This window comes from Salminus brasiliensis, chromosome 19 (genome assembly GCF_030463535.1).
Source record: "Salminus brasiliensis chromosome 19, fSalBra1.hap2, whole genome shotgun sequence".
Classification (NCBI taxonomy): Eukaryota; Metazoa; Chordata; class Actinopteri; order Characiformes; family Bryconidae; genus Salminus; species Salminus brasiliensis.
In genome coordinates this window covers 7,077,017-7,096,761 of record NC_132896.1, presented here as the reverse complement: position 1 = coordinate 7,096,761, position 19,745 = coordinate 7,077,017, and the positions used below count along the sequence as shown (strand labels likewise).

The 19,745-nt window shown below is 41.0% G+C and overlaps 2 protein-coding genes across 3 annotated transcripts in view; one reads left to right on the top strand and one right to left on the bottom strand.

Moving 5' to 3' along the window:
* Window positions 1-5,744: 5,744 nt before the first annotated feature.
* The window catches only part of cacna2d4b (calcium channel, voltage-dependent, alpha 2/delta subunit 4b), a 34,999-nt gene continuing 20,998 nt past the window's right edge, over window positions 5,745-19,745 (bottom strand). Inside the window, exons 24-38 of one of the 2 annotated variants that reach the window (XM_072663554.1) lie at window positions 19,490-19,620; window positions 18,994-19,062; window positions 13,919-13,980; window positions 13,099-13,113; window positions 12,947-12,991; window positions 11,894-11,956; window positions 10,955-11,025; window positions 9,973-10,048; window positions 9,651-9,703; window positions 9,484-9,539; window positions 9,136-9,156; window positions 7,824-7,941; window positions 7,191-7,306; window positions 6,771-6,853; window positions 5,745-6,625 (exon numbers count right to left, since the gene is read on the bottom strand). In XM_072663554.1, coding sequence (XP_072519655.1) covers window positions 6,533-6,625; window positions 6,771-6,853; window positions 7,191-7,306; window positions 7,824-7,941; window positions 9,136-9,156; window positions 9,484-9,539; window positions 9,651-9,703; window positions 9,973-10,048; window positions 10,955-11,025; window positions 11,894-11,956; window positions 12,947-12,991; window positions 13,099-13,113; window positions 13,919-13,980; window positions 18,994-19,062; window positions 19,490-19,620 — 1,072 coding nt within the window. In that variant the 3' untranslated portion in view covers window positions 5,745-6,532. The remainder of the gene's footprint in view (window positions 6,626-6,770; window positions 6,854-7,190; window positions 7,307-7,823; window positions 7,942-9,135; window positions 9,157-9,483; window positions 9,540-9,650; window positions 9,704-9,972; window positions 10,049-10,954; window positions 11,026-11,893; window positions 11,957-12,946; window positions 12,992-13,098; window positions 13,114-13,918; window positions 13,981-18,993; window positions 19,063-19,489; window positions 19,621-19,745) is intronic. The other variant, XM_072663555.1, reaches the window with a different exon arrangement.
* lrtm2b (leucine-rich repeats and transmembrane domains 2b) lies at window positions 16,054-17,607 on the top strand. The gene is given in 3 exon segments (XM_072663556.1): window positions 16,054-16,141; window positions 16,257-16,928; window positions 17,111-17,607. Coding segments are annotated over 3 exon segments (1,257 nt in total).

Sequence of the window (19,745 nt, the reverse complement as noted above, 5' to 3'; positions counted from 1 at the left end):
TTTTATCAGGTAAACCACCTTCAGTGGTTCCTTAGTACAGGCAAGTTATATAGAACCAAGCTGAATGTTTTAATGGTTGCTTGACAGGTTAAATGCTGCATTATATTGACCTATGAGGAAAACCTTGTAGATGATTCTTTAAAGAACCCTTTAAATGGTTCTATATATTAAAATGGGGTTCTAGTGTTGATTATAGTCAAAACATATTTCTTTTAATAAACTTTCATATAAGCATATAAAGAAAGCCACTTGTAGATGTTTTAATAGGTTCTATGTGGCACTAAAAGGGTTTTACATTTGTTTGAGGCCAAAGAACTCTTTTCAGTACTATATAGAGCCCTTTTTGCATCAAATATGGTAGTAGCAATGATGGTCAATCAATAAAACATGGGCCACAAGTGGGACAAAATAAACATAAATATCAAATCACTATAAAATCAATACTAAATATAAACTTTATTTAAATTCTAAAGGTCTGTGTTGTGTTCATTAAATTTATTCTGCTTTATAGACAGACTGTGTGTACAGTACGTGACCTAATTTCAAGTAAACCAAGTAGTAACACAGAAAAACAGTCTTAGGTGTACAGTTCTAAGAAACCCCATGTTATAGCTATTGAACCTTTTGTGAAGGTTCTTTAAAGGTGAAGTTATTTAAAGCACCATCCTTTAGAAGCATCTTCTAGGGCATCACTCCACAGAACCTTTTTTGGCAGCCTTATTTGTCCTGAACATTTGTGTACCGTGCTCTGTGTGGGCTGCACTGTTTGATATCAATAAGGGGTTCATAACAGGAGCTCTTAATCAATGAAAGGCTTCACACTGATGTGGTGTGCTGTATGACTGGAGTTTCTGTGGTGTTCATACACACATCTTATGTGCATGGTAGATCTTTCACATTACTCGAAAGTGTCATTAGAGGTCATTAGGACATATTTAGCAAAGAATAATGATGAGGTCATGCAATACTGGATGCGAACACTCACTTCGGTGCTTGTAGTTGGTATAAACAGACCTTCTGAAAAAAGAGTGGAAAAACCAGTAGACAATAAACACAACCAGTAACATCTCAGTCAGTGGTCTGAGGAGAGTTCTGCTTACAGAAAACTCACTAGTGTTGTTGACTATACAAAGAGTGGCAGAATGCAGTAGCATCACCTGAGATTAAGAACAGGGGTCTTACTCTTTTGCTATATTGCTGTTGACGTTCATTATGCTGCTTGTTGTCTACAGAAGTTAAGGTTTGCGCACATTTGGTAACTGCAGTCTCTTACCCTGACCAGTCCTGGAGTGACCTCTATTTCCCCCAGACCCAAAAGCCCCTGGTGAGCACGTCTAGGGCTACAGTGGCAGGGAAAAACATCCTCCAAGCCAACTGAGTAAGAAACTTTGAGAGGAACCGAGATTCACAGGGGGAGCCAGTCCTCCTCTGGCTGGTGGGGTGCTCTAACTGACCTAATCATGCTGCCACTGAGGTCACAGGTCACTGAGTTTACACAACATGAAAACTACACCTGGGAGCTGATCTAGGATCTGCTCCTGTCAGTTTAGGTTATTTACAAGGTTATTGTAAATAAGAGGGGAGTCTTATAAGAGGCCCATTACCTCTCTCACACATACCAACAAACCTCTCACTATTAAACCCAGTGGTGGATCAGAAGCGGTGGGTGTTTTTTAGGAGGCAAGGCATCCCATTCCAAGGACATGACAAGCAGGACTTTGGCCAGAATCAAGGCAACTTCACTGAATGTACAAAACTCCTAAAACTATGTGACCCATTCTTGCAAAAATATACCCCCTCCCATACCCCTCACAATGAAATGAAGGTCTCCAAGATTTACTGTGTGATGAAGATACAGATGTTGTGTACATTTTGTCCCACATGAGGGCTTTGTGAGAGTGTTTTCTTGGGCTACAGAAGCTTCAGGGCTTTGCAGATTCCTTAGAAGAAATGTTACAGTTTCACCACTTGGGTGATCTGATGTGTGTAGCACAAGCCTGTGATGGACAATGTGTATACATTTAGCAGTTCTCTTTTGAACCACAGCAAGTTTGAAGAAATACAATACTAAATTATGTTGCTATTTTGGAATTTAAAAAATGTGGGGTGCATTATATTCAAGGTATAAATATTTAACCCAGTAGTATCTTATTGGGATATTAGGAGTAGTGGTAGTATTGAATAATTGTTCCATTCCTTTAACATACAGATGACACAAATACATTATATATTTTATGTAATATGAACTTTTCATGTGTCTGTATTAGAATTTGTAATTTTTTCTGTATAACAAATTACAAGCAGACAGAATAGAGTGCTTTCAGGGCTTTTTATTAAATAAACACTGAAAGGAAGCAGCATACAGTCCGACTTATAAATATTTAGAGATTAAATAAAACAATGAAGCTCCAAGTTTGGACATTCTACCTTAATATAAGAGTATTTCCATCCAAAACTAGTGACCACTAGTTTCGGAGATGCACTCATTTTCATACATCGACTTTCTCATTCTTAGGGGCTCAACTGTACCGTGGTTAGGTGTGTGCGCCTCCCTCCTCATTTTCACTGACAAGTGAGCAGATTAAATGTCTAGAATGAACATTTACCTTTCACTGTAAAGTACAGAGAGCTGCCACTGCCAGTGAAGCAAGCCATTATTAAGCTGAGGAAAAAAAACCCAGCAGAGAAACAGCAGAAACGTTTATTAGGAGAGGCCAAGCCAGCTATTTAGTGTTTTCTTTAAAAAAGCACGACCTAGTGAACTCAGAACACTGACAGGCCCTGAAGACCACAGAAACCAGCTGTGGTAGAAAGCAGAATTTCTTCCCTGATGAAGAAAAACCCCCTTCACAACAGGCGGCCGAATCAAGAACACCCTCCAGGAGGTGGGGTATTTGTGTCAGAGTCATGAAGCTAGAGAAGGCTTCTCCAGAGGAATTTCACAAGGGCTTACCACACGATTTAATCCACTGATAAGTCTAAAAACAGTTAAACTAGTTTACAGCTCATTGATAGACTATGGGTTCTAGACTTCAGACAGTCACATGACCATTTCTACAATTGTGTCATTCTGTCCAATTACTTTTGAGCCCCTAAACATGTATGGATTTGGATTTAGCTCCTATTCTGTTCACTGGATTCAGATTTCCATACCTTTAGTTTAGTTCAATTAGATTCAAATTGATTCATATTGAGCTTTTCACGAATTCAAAAATCAGCTTCACAGGGATCCAGGTCTCCAGGTCCGAGCCTCTTTTGAGCAAGCTAGTGGCGACAGTGGCAAAGGGGAACCCATCCTCCTCTGGTCGACACTGGATCATAACAATAAGCAAAACAGCAAAAATTGAGGGGGGGGGGGGTAAGTACAGTGGGACAGGATCCAATGATTCTTGTTGAAAGCTGGTAGAAGGAGCAACTCAATCCCCAGCTAGTCTTTGTACTTTGTACTTGTACTTGGCCCAATCATCATCATCCTCTGTCTCAGACTGGTCTGGGTAGCTCAACACCTGCACATTGTCCAGCAGTTCCTGTTTCTTTCTCTGAATAAGCAGATAGATGCGATGCCTCTCAATGCCAGTACTGTAACGGTCGTCTGCACAAGGCTTGTAAACTTCATTGTAGGTCTGTTGCTTCTGCTGTTCTGCTGACTGATTCTTTTCAAGAGAACCGAGATAACAAGCGCACCTCGTGCGAGTTGTGAGCTCCGGTGGTTTAATTCCTGCAGGTGGCGCTGGCCTAAATGCTGACCTCTTTTGGCCTATTGGTCTGAGAGGTTTGTCAGGAGTCTTCTGCATTGGAGTTGTAGAGACCTTGGCTGAATCATGGACCTTCTTTCCTGGTTCCTTGGCCTGCTGCTTTACTGCGGGCTTGGCCTGCCGCTCCAGCTGAAGCTTTGGCCACATGTTAGGAAAATAGCTCCCCACTTTGCTGGCTGTCTGAGGCACATTCTGTATTTTCCTAGCTGCTGGAGCAGCTATCTTAGGTAGGGATGTAGGTGTGACTGGGGTGTGTAGTGAGCTCTCTGGTTTCCTGGAAACAGGAGCTGCATCCTGGGACAAGCTGAACTTCTTAACCAGTGTGGGGATGGACTTTGGTGGCTGGGGCTCAAGCTTAGAGTGACTACGATAAGAAGAGATGATGAGACTATCGATCAGTTTCATGTTTTTCGTTTTATTATCTTTGGGCCACATTTGGAATGGGCTTACGTTTTTCTTGACCGATGTCCCACCTACCTTAGGGGACAGTGTGGTAGACCAATAAGCTTCTTCTCTTTTCAGGCCTCGATCAGTGAATGTACCTCCAATAGATGCCAATCTAGTGTGTGCAGGAGTTACTGAACAAATGGGCTTCTCGTGCCCAGCTCTGCGTTGTGCCCGGTTCTCTGTACAGGTTTTCTGTGTCTGGACCATCGGAAAGCATGGAACCTGCGATCCCTTTGCTCTGTCTGTATCATTCATGCTGGCACAGAAGAGGGTCAATAACTTCAGTACGTTTCAGCGAGGCATGACTTTGATCTCTCTGTGACTCACGCTTTTATAGAGTGGGAGCATTGTGACGTCATCCGCCTAAATATTGAGGCTCATACATATACAGTTCATTTGCGGTACACGTGACCTGCTGCCAGCAGGGGCGCTATTGGCCGTTAAGAATATTTACTGAGGGTCTCCGGCGGTCCAGGAGGAGTAGGAGTGCTCATCAGCGGCTGCCAGCCGTTTGTGATCCGGCCACTCCTCCGCTTCGCCCTGAGGGGGCTTGAGGTATCCGTTGTTTTGGGGGCTCTGGCTACTGCTGCAGGTAATTTAGCTGTTGATTAAGACAGATTGGATGATTGTGTTTTCTGAGGTAAACTGATTAAGTTGCCAAACAGTGCCAACACCAATAAATATTCAATGCAGAGAAGAGTAGAAAACAGAGGCACTGTAGGTGATCCTTTCTTGTAAATTCTCAGGACTCTGGAAAGTCTGCATTTGAAGTAGATTGGAGTTTAAACATTTTGGGTAGTAAATGAAAAATATCAAACTGTCTCTTTCTGCTGGTAGATGTATGAATTTTGACATTCACAGTGTGGCCAGAGCTACCTGTAGTTCCTTTCCAGACTTTTCTGCACCTACAGTGTGTGTTTGGAAGGAGTCAGAGAGCTCTTCGGATCTCATCATGGTAATCCCACTTTTTCCTTTTTTCCTTTCCTTTTTTATTAATTACAGATGATTGATAAAGACTTTTCCTCAATTTTATGTGTTACGTTATATAACCTCTATATATCTGTATTGTTTAAATAAAGATAAAATATCTATATGTTAAGAAATACAGATGTATTTAATCAAAATAAAACTACTATATCACTGTTAATATGCAGCACCTTTTATTATTCAAATAAAAACTAATACCAGATCCACCACACTGCTCTGCCATCCCATAAAACCTGTGTATCAAGCGGTGTAGCCATCAGTGGGATGACTGCATGTGTTCCAGAAGTAGGCCAAGATGGACTGCATTCTTCAGGGCTGGGAGCTGATTCAGGCCTGATTATGAACCTGCTTTTCACTGAAACTGGTTCATGGTATCTGTTTTCAGCTCGACAGTCTATGTTCAACACTTTCTTTATTTAAAATAAAGTTATGATCTTGATTTTTCTTTAGGATTTGTAGCCCATTGTCACTGTCATGCGAGAAAACATGTATCTCTAAAACAGCAGCTTCACAGGAGAAGAAAAAAACATCTTACATTTTAAAGCTCATATATATATATATATATATATAATTCTATTATTGTTATAATAATAATAATAATTATTATTATTATTATTATTATTGTTGTTGTTATTATTCTAAGTCATTTTTGTGTTTTTTGGGATTTTCTATTGGTCCATTTATCTTGAAACTGCTGCACAATGTAAAAAAAAAAAACCTGCCAGATTTAGATTATGCCACAAAGTGAAAAACAGCAAAATTGGAGATACAAGGTTTTAGTCTGACAATGACAATATGAACATTTTTATGCATAAATTGAAAACTATGATAAGATGAAAAACATAAAAAGTGAGCTACAACAGCATTAACTGTCCTGGTCTTTGATCTTTCATCTATAAAAACAATACACTGTTATAGAAAAAATAAAGAGTTGATATTTGAACTTTTCTGCAATATTTTTTGGAGTAATGTCAAATCGTCTGTAAAGTCACCCCAAGTCCAGTAGAGGGCACCATAACACATGGGGGAGTAGCTGGTAGTGGTGCAGCTGTAGTCTCCCATAAACTCATCCAAGACACAGTTAATAGTCACTGTCCTCAAACACCCTCCTGCTGGAAAAGATCGGGAGGCTCAGGAGAGTAAACCCAGAGTACAAACACAGTGTAGCCCATTTTCAGATGATTTCCTAATGCTACAGGTTGAGATGTTGATAATCCATAAGCGTCTCATCCAACAGGAATTCTTCTTCTGCCACAGCTGCCAGCTGTCTCACTGACCCTGTAGATCTGGTCTAAGACTCAGTATCCTAGCAGTCACAGCAGAGGGATGGTTGTCTCTTCTCTTCAGCGAAGGGCCAGTGATGTGACCAGGGATATGAAGAAGAGAGCCACTGATAGGGATATCTCACATGCTCCTCCACAGTCTTTTGCATTTTCCTGTGATTGAGAATTATTTTTAAAGAATTAAAGCACCTTTCATTCACTTACAGATGACAAGTGCATTTTCTATAATACACATGCACATTATTACCGTGTAAAAAGACTGAATGCAGGTAAGCTACAATCATTAAAGAAGGCTTACGTGAGGATGGTATGCATGACAGGATTCTGGGCGTCTGCGGATCTTCTGTGACTTCATCCTGTTGCATTTCACCGTGGCATTATGTTCAAAGAGGTTAAGGCCAACTCTGTCATGAGCAACATGAATACTCACACAATCTCAAACTGAAGCAAATGTGAAATCCTGTGCAATCTAAGACCACCTCTATGGAAACAAACTTCTACAGAACAAAAAAAAATAATAAAAGTAATAATGTCTAATGAGGAGATATTCCTGAACCAGATCTAGTGGTACCTCATCAGTGTGAGCTAAGCAAGTGAGCTAATCATCCTCTGGCTGAAAACACTTTTTGACTAATCTGGGCAAAATACTTCATGTTAGCAGCACCTAATTCAGGCTGTAACCTGGCCTGTAGACACAAAAGGACGTTGTGCAGGATATATTTGACCTCTCTGGGGGTGAGGGTGATGGAAGCATACTGGCGAGAGCAGTCGCAGTCCGCCTGCACCACAACCATCACCAGGTTACTGTTTACAACCTGCTGGAGCACAAACATCCTGGAACAAAAGAAAAGCAACACTTTAACACACAGGTATATTACAATAACTCAGAGCTCTGCTGGAAATACATTTATGAAGTACAGATATATATTATGGGATTATGCAGGTAATTCACATTATATTATGGGAGAATTTAATGTAGCGCACTGATGAATGACAGTGTTCGTGTTTCCAACCCAGTGTTTCCAGGAAGTGCCATAGAAGCACATTTTTTTTATTTCAGAATTTACCATGTGTGTAATAGAGATGTGTGAGTGTGTAGAATTTTAAGGTCTAGAGAACCATAACATGGACTATTGGTTCTTGGATTTGGATGAAGAATGGAGCATTGCTGTGAGGATTTGCTTGCATTCACCCAACCTCATCCTCAAAAGTATTTAGATGCCAAAAGCACATTCTGCTTGAACCTAATTCAGGTCATTAAAGGTCCATGTTAATTTTTAATTTAATTAGGTTGTGCCCCCATCTCCCCATCTAGTTGTTCGGAGAGTTTGGAAACCCCACATGCACTCACTTTTGACAGCGACCACATTTGATGATGCTGTTGGTTTCCCTAATGGTGGTGTCGTAAATGAATCCAGGGTATTCAGTGTTACAGGGCACCATGGAGTCCACCTTTTTTTGTCTGTGCGCTGTAAGACAGAAGTGAGCACCCAGTCAGTTTTGGTAATCAAGCAATTATAATGATGATGTACGCACACTATGCACATCGACAAAGCAAATACATGCCAAAAAAGGTCAAAATGCTGGAAAACATAAACAATAATCAGCTGATAATTCTGCATCACACCAAAGTCAAATGTTTCAGTCCCACTGGATCCTCTTCACTGTTGAAATGATGTGTAATACTACCACATCCCAATGGAAAGATCATGCTACAAATTACCCTATATGTCGAAATGCACTTCTGAACTCTTCTGAAAGCTTCACATCTAGGTAGCTCTGACAGGGGCTGATGAAACATGTTTAGTCCTGGGTAACAAACACCTTTCCTGCTCATCCCAAAGGTATTGGAATGGGGTTGGTGTGGTGCAACAGATAACATCACTACCTGCCAGTGAGCTACCACATGTGGGAGACCAGGGTTTGATTCCTGGTCTGGGTGACTATGCTGTGCTACACCAATAAGAGTCCCACCTCTGTAATATGAGTAACCTTGTAAGTTGCTCTGAATAAGAGCACCAGCTAAATGCTATAAATGTAAAGGTACAGGATGAAGCTTCATCACACCAGGAAACACAAATCCATTGGTCCATTGATGGGGACTCTTTACACCCCTTAATATAAGACTTAGCATTGGGTATGGTGACCTTACGTATGCATCACTGCTACAGAGCGTCTCAATATATTGTCAATGTGAGATCTTTTTAAAGCTGTTGAACATCGGTGTCAGCAATGACTGCACCTGCACTTGTGTCTGCATACATTGGGACATATACTGTACATATTACGAGCAATAAGACTGTGTTCTCCTTATTTCTTTAAACAGTGCTGTTATGTTCTACATAACTGATGATGGTGGGTTGTAGTGTCCTCATATGTGCAACTCGCATGTTTGCATTTAGGCCAAGAGAAGCAGGATCCTTTAAATGGTGACTAAATTGTAAGGTATTAAACAGGGCATTAAACAGACACATTTAATCAATGTCATAGTTCAAATCAAGGATTCGAGTCTAGATTGTAACAGATGGAACAGATGAAACAGGCCTTAGCTAAAGATAGAGACAACAAATTCAAGCTGTAAACAAGAAAATAGCATATGTGGACATTACCATGCACACACACCCTTTAGTTAATGATCCAAGACCTAACCTTAAAATACTTACTGGCATGGTATGTGGACTTGGCTGTGAGACAGCGAGAGAGGACATGGAATGGTGGTGGACAGCAGCGGAAAGGGACGTGGTAAGGCAGTGATGGTGGGTACATGCAGAAATGACATGAAATGAGAAAGGAAACGTGACAAAAACAGCACAATGGTTTCATGGTGGCAGTTTGACAGAATGGTGATGTTTACATGGTCTGGGAGGGTTTCTAAAGTCAAAGACACTCCAAATGTGTCCAGGTGTGTTTTATTTATACACATGTGACAACAATGATGGCATCATCACATCACCATTAAATAGGATTTAATGATGCTATGATGCTACCATGCCTTTAATGCTATGACCTACCATCAGCCAAATAGTCATTATGCCACAATCCGCAGATGTTGAACTCCAACAAAAACCTAAAAGCAGCAAAGACAAAAAAAATAATTGGGCAAATAAAGTGCTTCTCAACAGCTGCAGCCTCAAACAGTAAAAACGTGCAAAAATGAGGACCTGAAGTAAGGACTTACAGCATGAGGTTCGAGAAGAGCCACTTGACCGCTGCCATCAGGCCATAGAAAGGCTGCAGAATGAATAGAGAAGACATGAAGACGTTAATCTCATGAAAATGTCATGTCTATGTATGCCATCAGTGGCCCATTCTGCTCCCAGAGATCTTCCCTTTCTTAGTTCCAATTCCAGTCTAACTGAGCTGTCCCAGTAATATTTCCCAGCATGTGAACATTACAGATACAACTAAAGAGAATCGACTGTTTTGTCCTCTCCATCTCATCTCCAAGAGCATGAGTAGGCTCCCCCGACCAGTGTGGATCTGTATTGAGGATCACATACGCTGAGCAGTGGCCGGGCTCCGCTGGAGTGATGATGGCTGTTCTTGCACATAGCTTGATAGTCGTATAGGGCCACTCTGCAGAGAGGAACATCATTTGTGTGAGGGTCATTTTAGTATTATTTTGCAAACGATATTTGGATAATTATATAATAATAGCTCTTTCTATGTCATTCTAAAGGACTCTTATTGTAAATAGGAAGCTACTTAAAGCTAAACCCATTGCTGACATACGTTGTCTGATCCCTGTAGTATCGCCTAGTACTCTCTTTGGAGCAGATAAACATGAACCCATTGAGCTGTGGAGCAGTGGAGGTGTTCTCTAGAATGATGGTTGGTGCTCTATCCAATACTTTGGATTTGGAAATTAGTTGGAGTTCGAGGTGGGGTGGTGATCGTCCAACATCCTGACCTCACTAATGCTCTTGTCACTAAATGCAATCAAATTCTCACAGCAATGCTCCAAAATCTAGTAGAAAGCATTTTCATATACAGTAGAGACAGTTACTCAAACAAAAGCAGGATAAACTCTTTTTAATACCTTTGATTTCAGAAGAAAAAAATGAATGAGTAGGTGTCCCAATACTATAAACGATGCAGACAGAGATGTGAAAATTGACTGTTGGTGCGGTGTAAGATAGCAATGAGCATCGTGATGCGCCTTGTGCAGGGTGTAAAATAGGGCTCTTTGTTTCTGCGTTGGGCTAGTTTTTGTATGTTTTTGTATGTCTCATTTCACTTCTGAAGGGGTCAGCCAATCAGAACAGTCACACATTTTTATACTGTCACAGCCTGTTTGAGAATGACTGGAATTAAGAATAGCTGGAAAATCATCTTGTAAAAATAGTGTTTAGGTGGGCTACATAACACAGCACAAATTATAAGAGGGGAAATAAATAAAATGTAAGGAAATTGTGTAATCATCTGAAAATGCTGAATCATCTGAATTAGTTGTGCACTAATACAAAAAAAAACACAACTTACCTTTTATACAAGCCTGATTTGAGTAGCTGGGCCATCACAGAGCCATCAATTTCCCCAAAGAACTTTCCAATCTGTCAGCACAAATGAGTACAAATCATAATGACATACTGCAATTTGACTCTGTGTGAAATGTATGTGTGTATGCATAATTGATAGTTAATCTGCAACCACCTCTTTACCCTGATTATATAACAGTCATGATGCTAAATTATTATCTACTCATTTTGGGCTCAGCTATAGCAGCTATACAGCTTCAGCTATCTCAGACTTTAAAAGAGTCACAGACATTTAGCAAATCTGGCCCAGGTGTGTATACAGACATGGGGCAGCTGGGCTTGAGGCCAGCAAAAAGCACAACCCTGAAATAGACTGACATGAAGCTAGAACCTGCGGGAGCACTTCTGTTTACAGCTCCCCCTGTGTTAACTTTACCGTGCATACGATATGTTCATGCTTAACCTACTTCAGTATGACATGCCTGCCCCTCCCCTCCCTCTCCAACAAAAACACACAAACACAAAACACAAACATACACACACACACACACACACACACACACACACACTAATGCGCTCTGCTACAGATGTGCTAACAGATGTCTAAGACCCACAGTGCTGCCCCAACCACACAACATCAATTTGGGATTAAACTCCATAAGTGTGCAGTAATCCCGCAGATACCGTAGATACGTTACGTGCCCTGCCGCTCTATACATCATGGTGTTGCAGCATGGCATCATACAATTAGGATTTTTCAAATATCCCAAGATTAAATTTGCATTGATGTGCAGATGTGCATGTGCGGTCATGTCAGCATGAAGGTCAATGCAATGTTTACACAACCAAATTAACACAGAGCAGCTGTAAACAGACTCCCAATGTCAAAAATGATGTTTGAGCAAAAATGTGACCTTCTGAACATGAAGCGTTTCATACTCACATCCCCTCTCTCCTTAGACATGACTGTGAAGCCGTTGTAGTCCACTAGGTAGCAATTAATATCCTGGTAAAATTAAAGCAACAGATAAGAAGTTACCGTTATCGTACTATTAGGAGTTTATTTATTTAATACTGATGGCCTCATAAAGACAAACAGAACTTTCACCGAAGCCCCATGAATGACCAATCTCTCAAAAAGTAAACATTTATATTATTAAATGTAAATTCAGTTTCAAACGGGATCTGTATATGAATATATGTGACGTTCTTATACAAATCTCAGTTTCTCAGAAATGGAAATTCAGTCTTAAAAGGTTGTAATGCTTACACACATATTTAAGTGAACTGCCTAATCAAGTTACTTTTGGCATTGCTACTTATATATCATTGCTGTCATGCAAAAAAATAACCTTATATCCCCATTTTTGACTGTTCTAATTTTTAAGAATTTGAATGTGGTAACTGTTCTTTGCATAATGTCCAGATTTAATGATGAACAGACCAATAGAAATGCTCAATTTTTTGATGAAGGTTTAGTTTCTTTCTGTTGCCTTTTTTGCTTTTTTTGTTTGTTGAATATTTCTGTTTTGTACTGCCAGTTAACCCACCCCTTCAAAACCCACTAGTATTAGCAATGCTCCAGACACTGGGAGTCTAAGAACTTAACATGTCACACCCAGCAGTGCCACACCAGTTAGAGTGAAAAGGGGAGAGAGCACCATCTACCCACGGTCAGTTGTGCTCTCTCTAACTCTGGATGCTGATAGCAAAACAACATGGCTTGGTATTCGAACTTAAGACCCTTGGGCCTTGGGCAGAGTCTAATGTGGTAGCACATTAGACATTAGACTGCTGAGCCACACTGAGCTCCAAAAGTTGCCTTTTTGAAGATATGAGTCACTGTATGTTTTTTTTTTTTTTTGCGTGACAGCAATGATAAGTAAATACATACTGTGCATTATAGCTGACACCATGCAACTCTTATCAACACTTCTGGCACAGTTGCAAACTGAATGATTGCAGAAAAGCTGAGGGAAACAGAAGATGTACTTACAATACTCTCACAGCTGAGAGGACATAAACCTTCTATATTACTGCACTGGAAAGAGCAAGAGGCAACTTTTACAACTAACACTGCAGAGTCACTGACAGTGTACAGAATCATATCTGATATATGTGGCTTAAACATGTGTGATGTGCACTTACATCTGTCTCATTTGACTGTCCAGAACATAAAAGACAGAAAGACAGTAAAGAGAAAGAGTTCATGTCACAAGACAATGATATTTATATCATTATATATTCATTTGAAAAACTCAGACCTATAGTGTTATAGTGTATGCTATAGACCTGCTGCTGACACCAGCCTGGGACTGGATCTTAACTGGATTAGGCTGAGGTTAAGGGGCCATTGTGAGGGTAAGAATTAGGTTTTGGGGTGAGGTTGGGGTTAGGATTAGCACCAGGGTTAGGGTTAGGTTTTTGGGTCTACAACCGTTTCGCTCCACCCTTTCATGGTATATGGATATCAATTTTAGCCCAGCTTGCTTTTTGAATGAATCACAACATAGGGCAGCCAATCAGAATAGAGATCATTTTCATTTATCAGTCTTAAAGGCACAGTAACACTATGACTGTATTTGCTACGTAAACCCTCACAAAATGCATTAGTAAACTAGGATATGGGCCCTTTAACTAATTTAGGAATGACTGCTATGTGTGTCTGGTGTAATCAGCCAGCAGCCATTAAGATTTTAACCCCTTAACACTCCAATCTACCCTTATTACACACTAAGGTGTAATGCTCAGTAACTACAGGGACGTCTGTAGAAACTGGTGGGGCTATTCTCTGGTAATAGAAAGTGGGCCATAGGCTTTTTAAGAGGGTTAAGGCATTCATGCGAAACTTTCACATTTCATTTGAAAAGAAGGGTGCTTTGAGGCAAAATGCTGAATAGTATATACGCAGTGCCATGTTAGTGTGCATGAGTTCACCCTGTGAAATAGCACGAGTTTCATTCTTCACCTGTTTAGCCGTAGCCAAGAATCTTCTTTCCAGTAGGTCCAATGACATTTGCACTCCAATAGCTGCATGTGGGAACAGAAATAAAACACATGGGTAAGTGGAGCATCACCCTATGTCAGGTCATGTCTAATTTGAATAATTAAAGGGCCTGTTGGTGGGTTTAGATTTCCAATCCTTAATTTTGTAACTAGTTATGAATGGAAGTTACTGGCCATGCTTCAAGCCCTGAGTTCAAGGGGTTAAAGGCCTGATTGTCATAAGGATTAGTGAATATAATATACAGAAAGGCCAGAAGTTAATAATAGGTATTTTTCTGTATTGTTTTCTTGTGGTCATTTATACACAATTTTTTCTGGAGAAAACAACTTGATTTCTCAAGATCACAAAAAAAGTGTTATGATCACTTTACCATGATAACTGTACAGAAGAATATGATTACCACATTGCAAAACAGCAAGAATCTACATTCATATAACAGTCACACAAGATACAGTGAAGACGCACAGCAGCAAGTCTGCAAAGGGGCTAACGTTTGCATTTAAGCTGTTGACCCCTCTCTCTCTCTCTGTCTCGCTCTATCCCTCTCTATTTTTCTCTCTCTCTCTCCAAATACTCTTCATTTCCCTCTCTCTCCCTCTGCCTCCTGCTCTGCCTCTCCCTAACTCCTGCCTCTCATTAATAAATGGGCAGGCGCAGACTGTTCTAATACTTGCTGATGGCTGATGCGACCCACATTCACATGAAGACGGGCATGCTTGGAGCAGGAGCTTTTTCTTTCCTCAGTTCTGAGAATGTTTGTACATCTCTACACCTGCATGAGTGCCGAGCGAAGGTAGGATTCGGTGCTTCATTCTCTCAGTCTTTTTTCTTTCATTCACATGGTTTAAGAGACAGTATTTGCCAGACTGTTATGTTGCTCAACATTTTTAAACATTTAAATCTACAGTTTGTGTGCATAAATTGCCCAAAAGCAGACAAAATATGACCAATAAGGATGTTGTTTACAAATAACTAAACAGCTCTAATTTAATAATAAAATAACATTAATTATCTTTGCATGGGCAAATCTATGAATTCACAAGAATTATATTTACAGTTACAATTATCTGCAACTATTCTGGTTACTGTTCTCTAAAAATAACTCTTCTTAAGCTCCGGACAGTAGGTTTTATGGGATGTGCTCATTCTGTTATGGATTATTTGAACATCTCTAGCCTGATTAAGCTGCTGCTGCTGACGCTGTCTGGTCTGATTACGAGATAATGATTTAATGTGTAAATGTGTGGTGGAAAAGGGGGGCAAGGATGAAAGAAAGAACAAACGAAAGAAGGATGAAAGGGCTTGTATTGCTTTCAATCTAAGACATTCAGGACAACAATGACTTGTCCGTGTCCACATAAGTACTGGATATCCAACACTATCACACAGCACAAGCTTTCCACACTCTCATAAAGAACCATGTTAGTAATAGAGATGTGTCAGTGTGAAGAACCTTTACATCAGCTAAAGGTTCTTCAGACCTTTAAAAGTTTCTTCACTAAATCTCGATTACAAACAAGTTTCTTTATGAAATCAAAAATGGATCTTTTATGGCATCGTTAAAAGGATCCTAAAAGAGTGCAGTAAAGGTTACAGTAGAAGCCAACCAAACCTAGCTGTAATTCTTCTCCAAATTATTTATGTATTAATGTAATTAATTAATGATGTTCTTCCATCATGTAACATAGAGCATATTTTAGTGTATATTGGTGAAAGGCAGCAGATCCCCAAAAGCAATGTTGAAAACAGGATTTCTGTTTAGAATAAACCTCCACACAGCATGAGAGCAGCCTGCCTTGGCTTTGTATAGCTTTGATAAAAGAAGAGCCTTTGGGCTGCTTTTAGACAAACTACTATCTTACACACACAAACACACACACCCACAGACCTACTTTCTGCTCTGTTATCTTGCCTAAGAGCCTCCAATCCATGAACATAGGTTTTCCTTGAAGAACTGTCCACTAAAATACACCATTACTTTACTAAACACCCTTTTTAATCCACAACCGGATGTTCAGATAGCTCTAATTTCTTAAATCCTGTATTTAAAATGACCAGTAAACTCACACACAATCTAATTTCTTACAGAAACCTTCATGGTGGCTTAAAACAAGCACTGGAGCAAGACTTGATTAATTAGGATGCTGTATAGGTGGGGTGTGAGGACCACGATGAACATTCATGGTAAATACAGCTCAAAACCTCATGTATGCTGTTGGTTACTAGGTCTCATTCACTGTTAGCCATGTTAACATCGTTGCAAAAGGGAAATTCTCATATCAAGCTCTCTTCCCTGTAGTTTGTGCAGCGCTGTTGGCCATTCTGAGCGTCTTCAGGCCTCTAGCAGGCTGCCCATCCATCTGCACCTGCAACAGCACCCACTCTGACTGCAGCAGCCTTGACCTTGCAATCTCCTTCGACTCTATTCTAAACCAGCTTCCTTCTAACCTCACTTCTCTCACCCTTTCCGAAAACAATGTAACCATGATAAACCAGGGATCCTTTGCCAACCTCAGCAGCCTGATACAACTAGATCTCTCCAGAAACCACCTGCTTAGCCTCCACCCCTTCACCTTCTCCCAACTGAGCAGCCTGGAGCTTCTTGACCTTTCCAGCAACTTCCTAGTAAACCTTTCAGTAGATGTGTTCTCCGACCTCATTGGACTCAGAGAACTGGTTTTACGAGACAACAGGTTAAATGTGCTGAGCTCCGGACAGTTTCAGAGCCTGACTCAGCTCCAGCACCTGGATCTTTCCTTCAACAGCCTGGCCTCCCTGCCCCCAGGTCTCCTGGATGGGCTGCAGGCCCTAGCATGGATCTCGTTGGCTGGCAACAAGTTGCGCACCCTGCAGAGGTCAGTGCTGGAGCCCCTGACTGTTCTACAGCATCTCCAGCTGGAGGGAAACAACTGGAATTGCAGCTGCAGCATGATTCCATTTAAACACTGGCTGGAATGGATGCTCTATAGAGGTGAGGAGTTACCTTAATCACAGTTCACTTGAATGCATAACTTTGTCACAGTCGTGAGGTACAGCTTACAGATCAGGAGTTTAGGGTTGTGTGGTGGTACAGGGTTTTGTTGTAGCATCAGCCTAACTGCTTTTATAATGAGCATCACTGTGATATTGTCCCTTTTTACTGTATCTCTAAAGGTGGCTATGTGGATTCCATAGAGTGCTCTCTCCCTGCCACTCTACGAGGTAGGGACCTCCGCAGGGTGCCAATGGAGATGTTCAGACACTGCTCCCAGCTTCCCCTCCCAGACAACAGGAACCCTTCTGCCTCCTGTTTCCGGACAGCTGAGGGTTTCCTGGTCTCCACTGACCCAACTGCAGACTGCTTTCGGCAACGCCACAGAACTATCAGCGTCCGCAGAGCGCCCGTCACCGTGGTGGTGGCTGGGGTGGTATGTGCAGTGGTGTGTGTGATGATGGTGGTGGCAGCCACCTACGGCTGCATCTATGCCATGCTGGCAGCCCACCAGCAGCAGCAGGTACTGGAGAGGGGTCTGCAGGTCCAGCAGCAGCCGCTGATGGATGAAAGGGAGACGGAGCCAGAGGAGGAAGAGACAGCGCCTGATCTTAGTAAGGAAGAGAATGCTCCAAAACGCACAGAGTGGATCGCGTTTCCACCAGAGGTCTGTGTGTGAGACCAATAAGACCTCATGTATCTGTGCAGCCTCTAACAGTGCACCAATCTGCTGATCAACCATTGTGTACCATCAATCTCTCTGTCTTCGGGAGGTATTTAAAGGGCCCACTGCACAGCCATATATAGTGCATACATACTTTGCCCAAATGTTTGTGGACACTCTGTCAAATGAAGGCATTCAGCTACTTTATGTTGCTGACACAGATGTGCACAGATGTGCACACGCACAGCTTGACTAGTCACTGTATTGGCAATAGAATAGGACTCTTTGGAACCTACTGCCACCATGTCTAATGCCAGGCGTGGGCTAGAGGGCTATAAAGTCCCCCAGCATTGAGCAGTGGAGGAACTGTGTTCTCTGGAATGATGGATGTAATGATGGTCATTATCATTATAGTAATTATTGGTTATATAATCATTATATACCATCATATAGGTGACATTCTGACTATTGTTTTTAACCTTACAGGGGTACATATAGGGGTACGTATAAGTGTGACATAATAATGTAGCTTCTTAGTAGCATCAGCAGACAGTAAACAAGTTAAATAGTTTAGTTATTTTTGTTTTTGTTTTGAACAGATGTGCAAACAGGAACGGGGGCGGGTTGTCTTTCAGAAAAACTGAGACTCACAAAATGGCAATGGGGACCAACTTACAAAGAACTTTTCCCTATTTGTTATTTTAATAGAATTAGTCTCTGGGATACTTTGAAAATAGCATAGTACCATGAGACTCCTATGTTGACAATGAGTGTTGCTAACTGTAAAAGTACTGTGTCTTTGGTGATGTCTATCCAGGATATATTTTATTATTGATTTTAGGAAGAGAACAAGTTTATGTTTTTTTTTTTTTAATGCTAAAGCATCCAAGACACAGCCTTCTGCTCAGACTCACTCCACTAAAGCTCACACTACCACACAGCAAAACTGGCAACGAACCTCCAGCCCAAAGAGCTCAATAATCTTTTCAGAAGCTTATACAACCCATATGCACTAAGCAGAGCTTTCACAGGGTTTGCAGAAACATAAGTCTCTTTTTAACCTCTAAACCTCTCTTACCCAGAATTGTGCTAAACATCAAAAAGATTACTGCTTTCCCAGTATTATGAAATACTGTAGCGCCCTCCTCCTTTTTCATCTATTTGTCTTTCCATGTGGAGATGTTATTGTCTGACCATGAACATTACTTTTTGTTTTAGTTCATTAAAATGTCAATCTTTACTTTGTATATTTCAACAGATGTTACAAGTCTACATGTTATAACTGTGTACATTATATTTCTATATCAAATGAATGTATGTATAATATTAAACATGTTCACAGTGAACATCAGATGAGCACTGACAGGCCTTGTTTCTGAAGAAATTAAAGCTCGTTCATACCTCCAGCCATGGCCGTCCTTTTCCCTTCGGTCACAGTCACAGAGGTCACCGCCACGACCGTGTTCTTGCCTGTGGAAACGAGGTAACTGCAGTCATCTGCTGTAGGTCACCTACAGATCTGTGGCTGTGCATGCCTCACTTCACAGGTTTTTAGTTAATCGGTTAAATTAAGCTGATGTTTAAATGCCTGACGTTGAAAAGGTTTGTAGGTTTCATGTACAGAAGCTTTGTTTTACAAGTACTCTGAGTTGACTCTGTGTTGCTATATAAACTCTTGGCATTCTCTCATTCAACTCCATCAAGAGCCTCCTGGGATGCTTTTCCAACAGTCCCGAAGAAGATACCTAGCACCTAGACACCATGTACAGGCGCCAAACTTGCTATTTATATCTGTCCCTGAAACAAATGTCACGTGTGTACAAACTTTTGAGTGGTACTGTGTATGGGAATTTAGAAAAGACCATATCCATCATCACATTAATGGTCATATAGGTACCTTTGTTGACGTCATCATCCGGTATGTAGTATAAAAACTGTCCCGGTTTGTTTTCAGCTGCCAAACGGTACCAGATGGGGAAGTGGTCCACAGTGAAAAGGTTCTCCTTGTCTGCCCGGGTCAAGAACTTCCTGTGGGTTATTGGGTTAAAAGGATCTCATGAGGGTAATGTAGTGAAAAGCTGCGTCTCAGGGAAGCAAAACTGTAATTTGTACTATTATTACAAATATCAGGATGGGTGGAGAAATAAAGATCT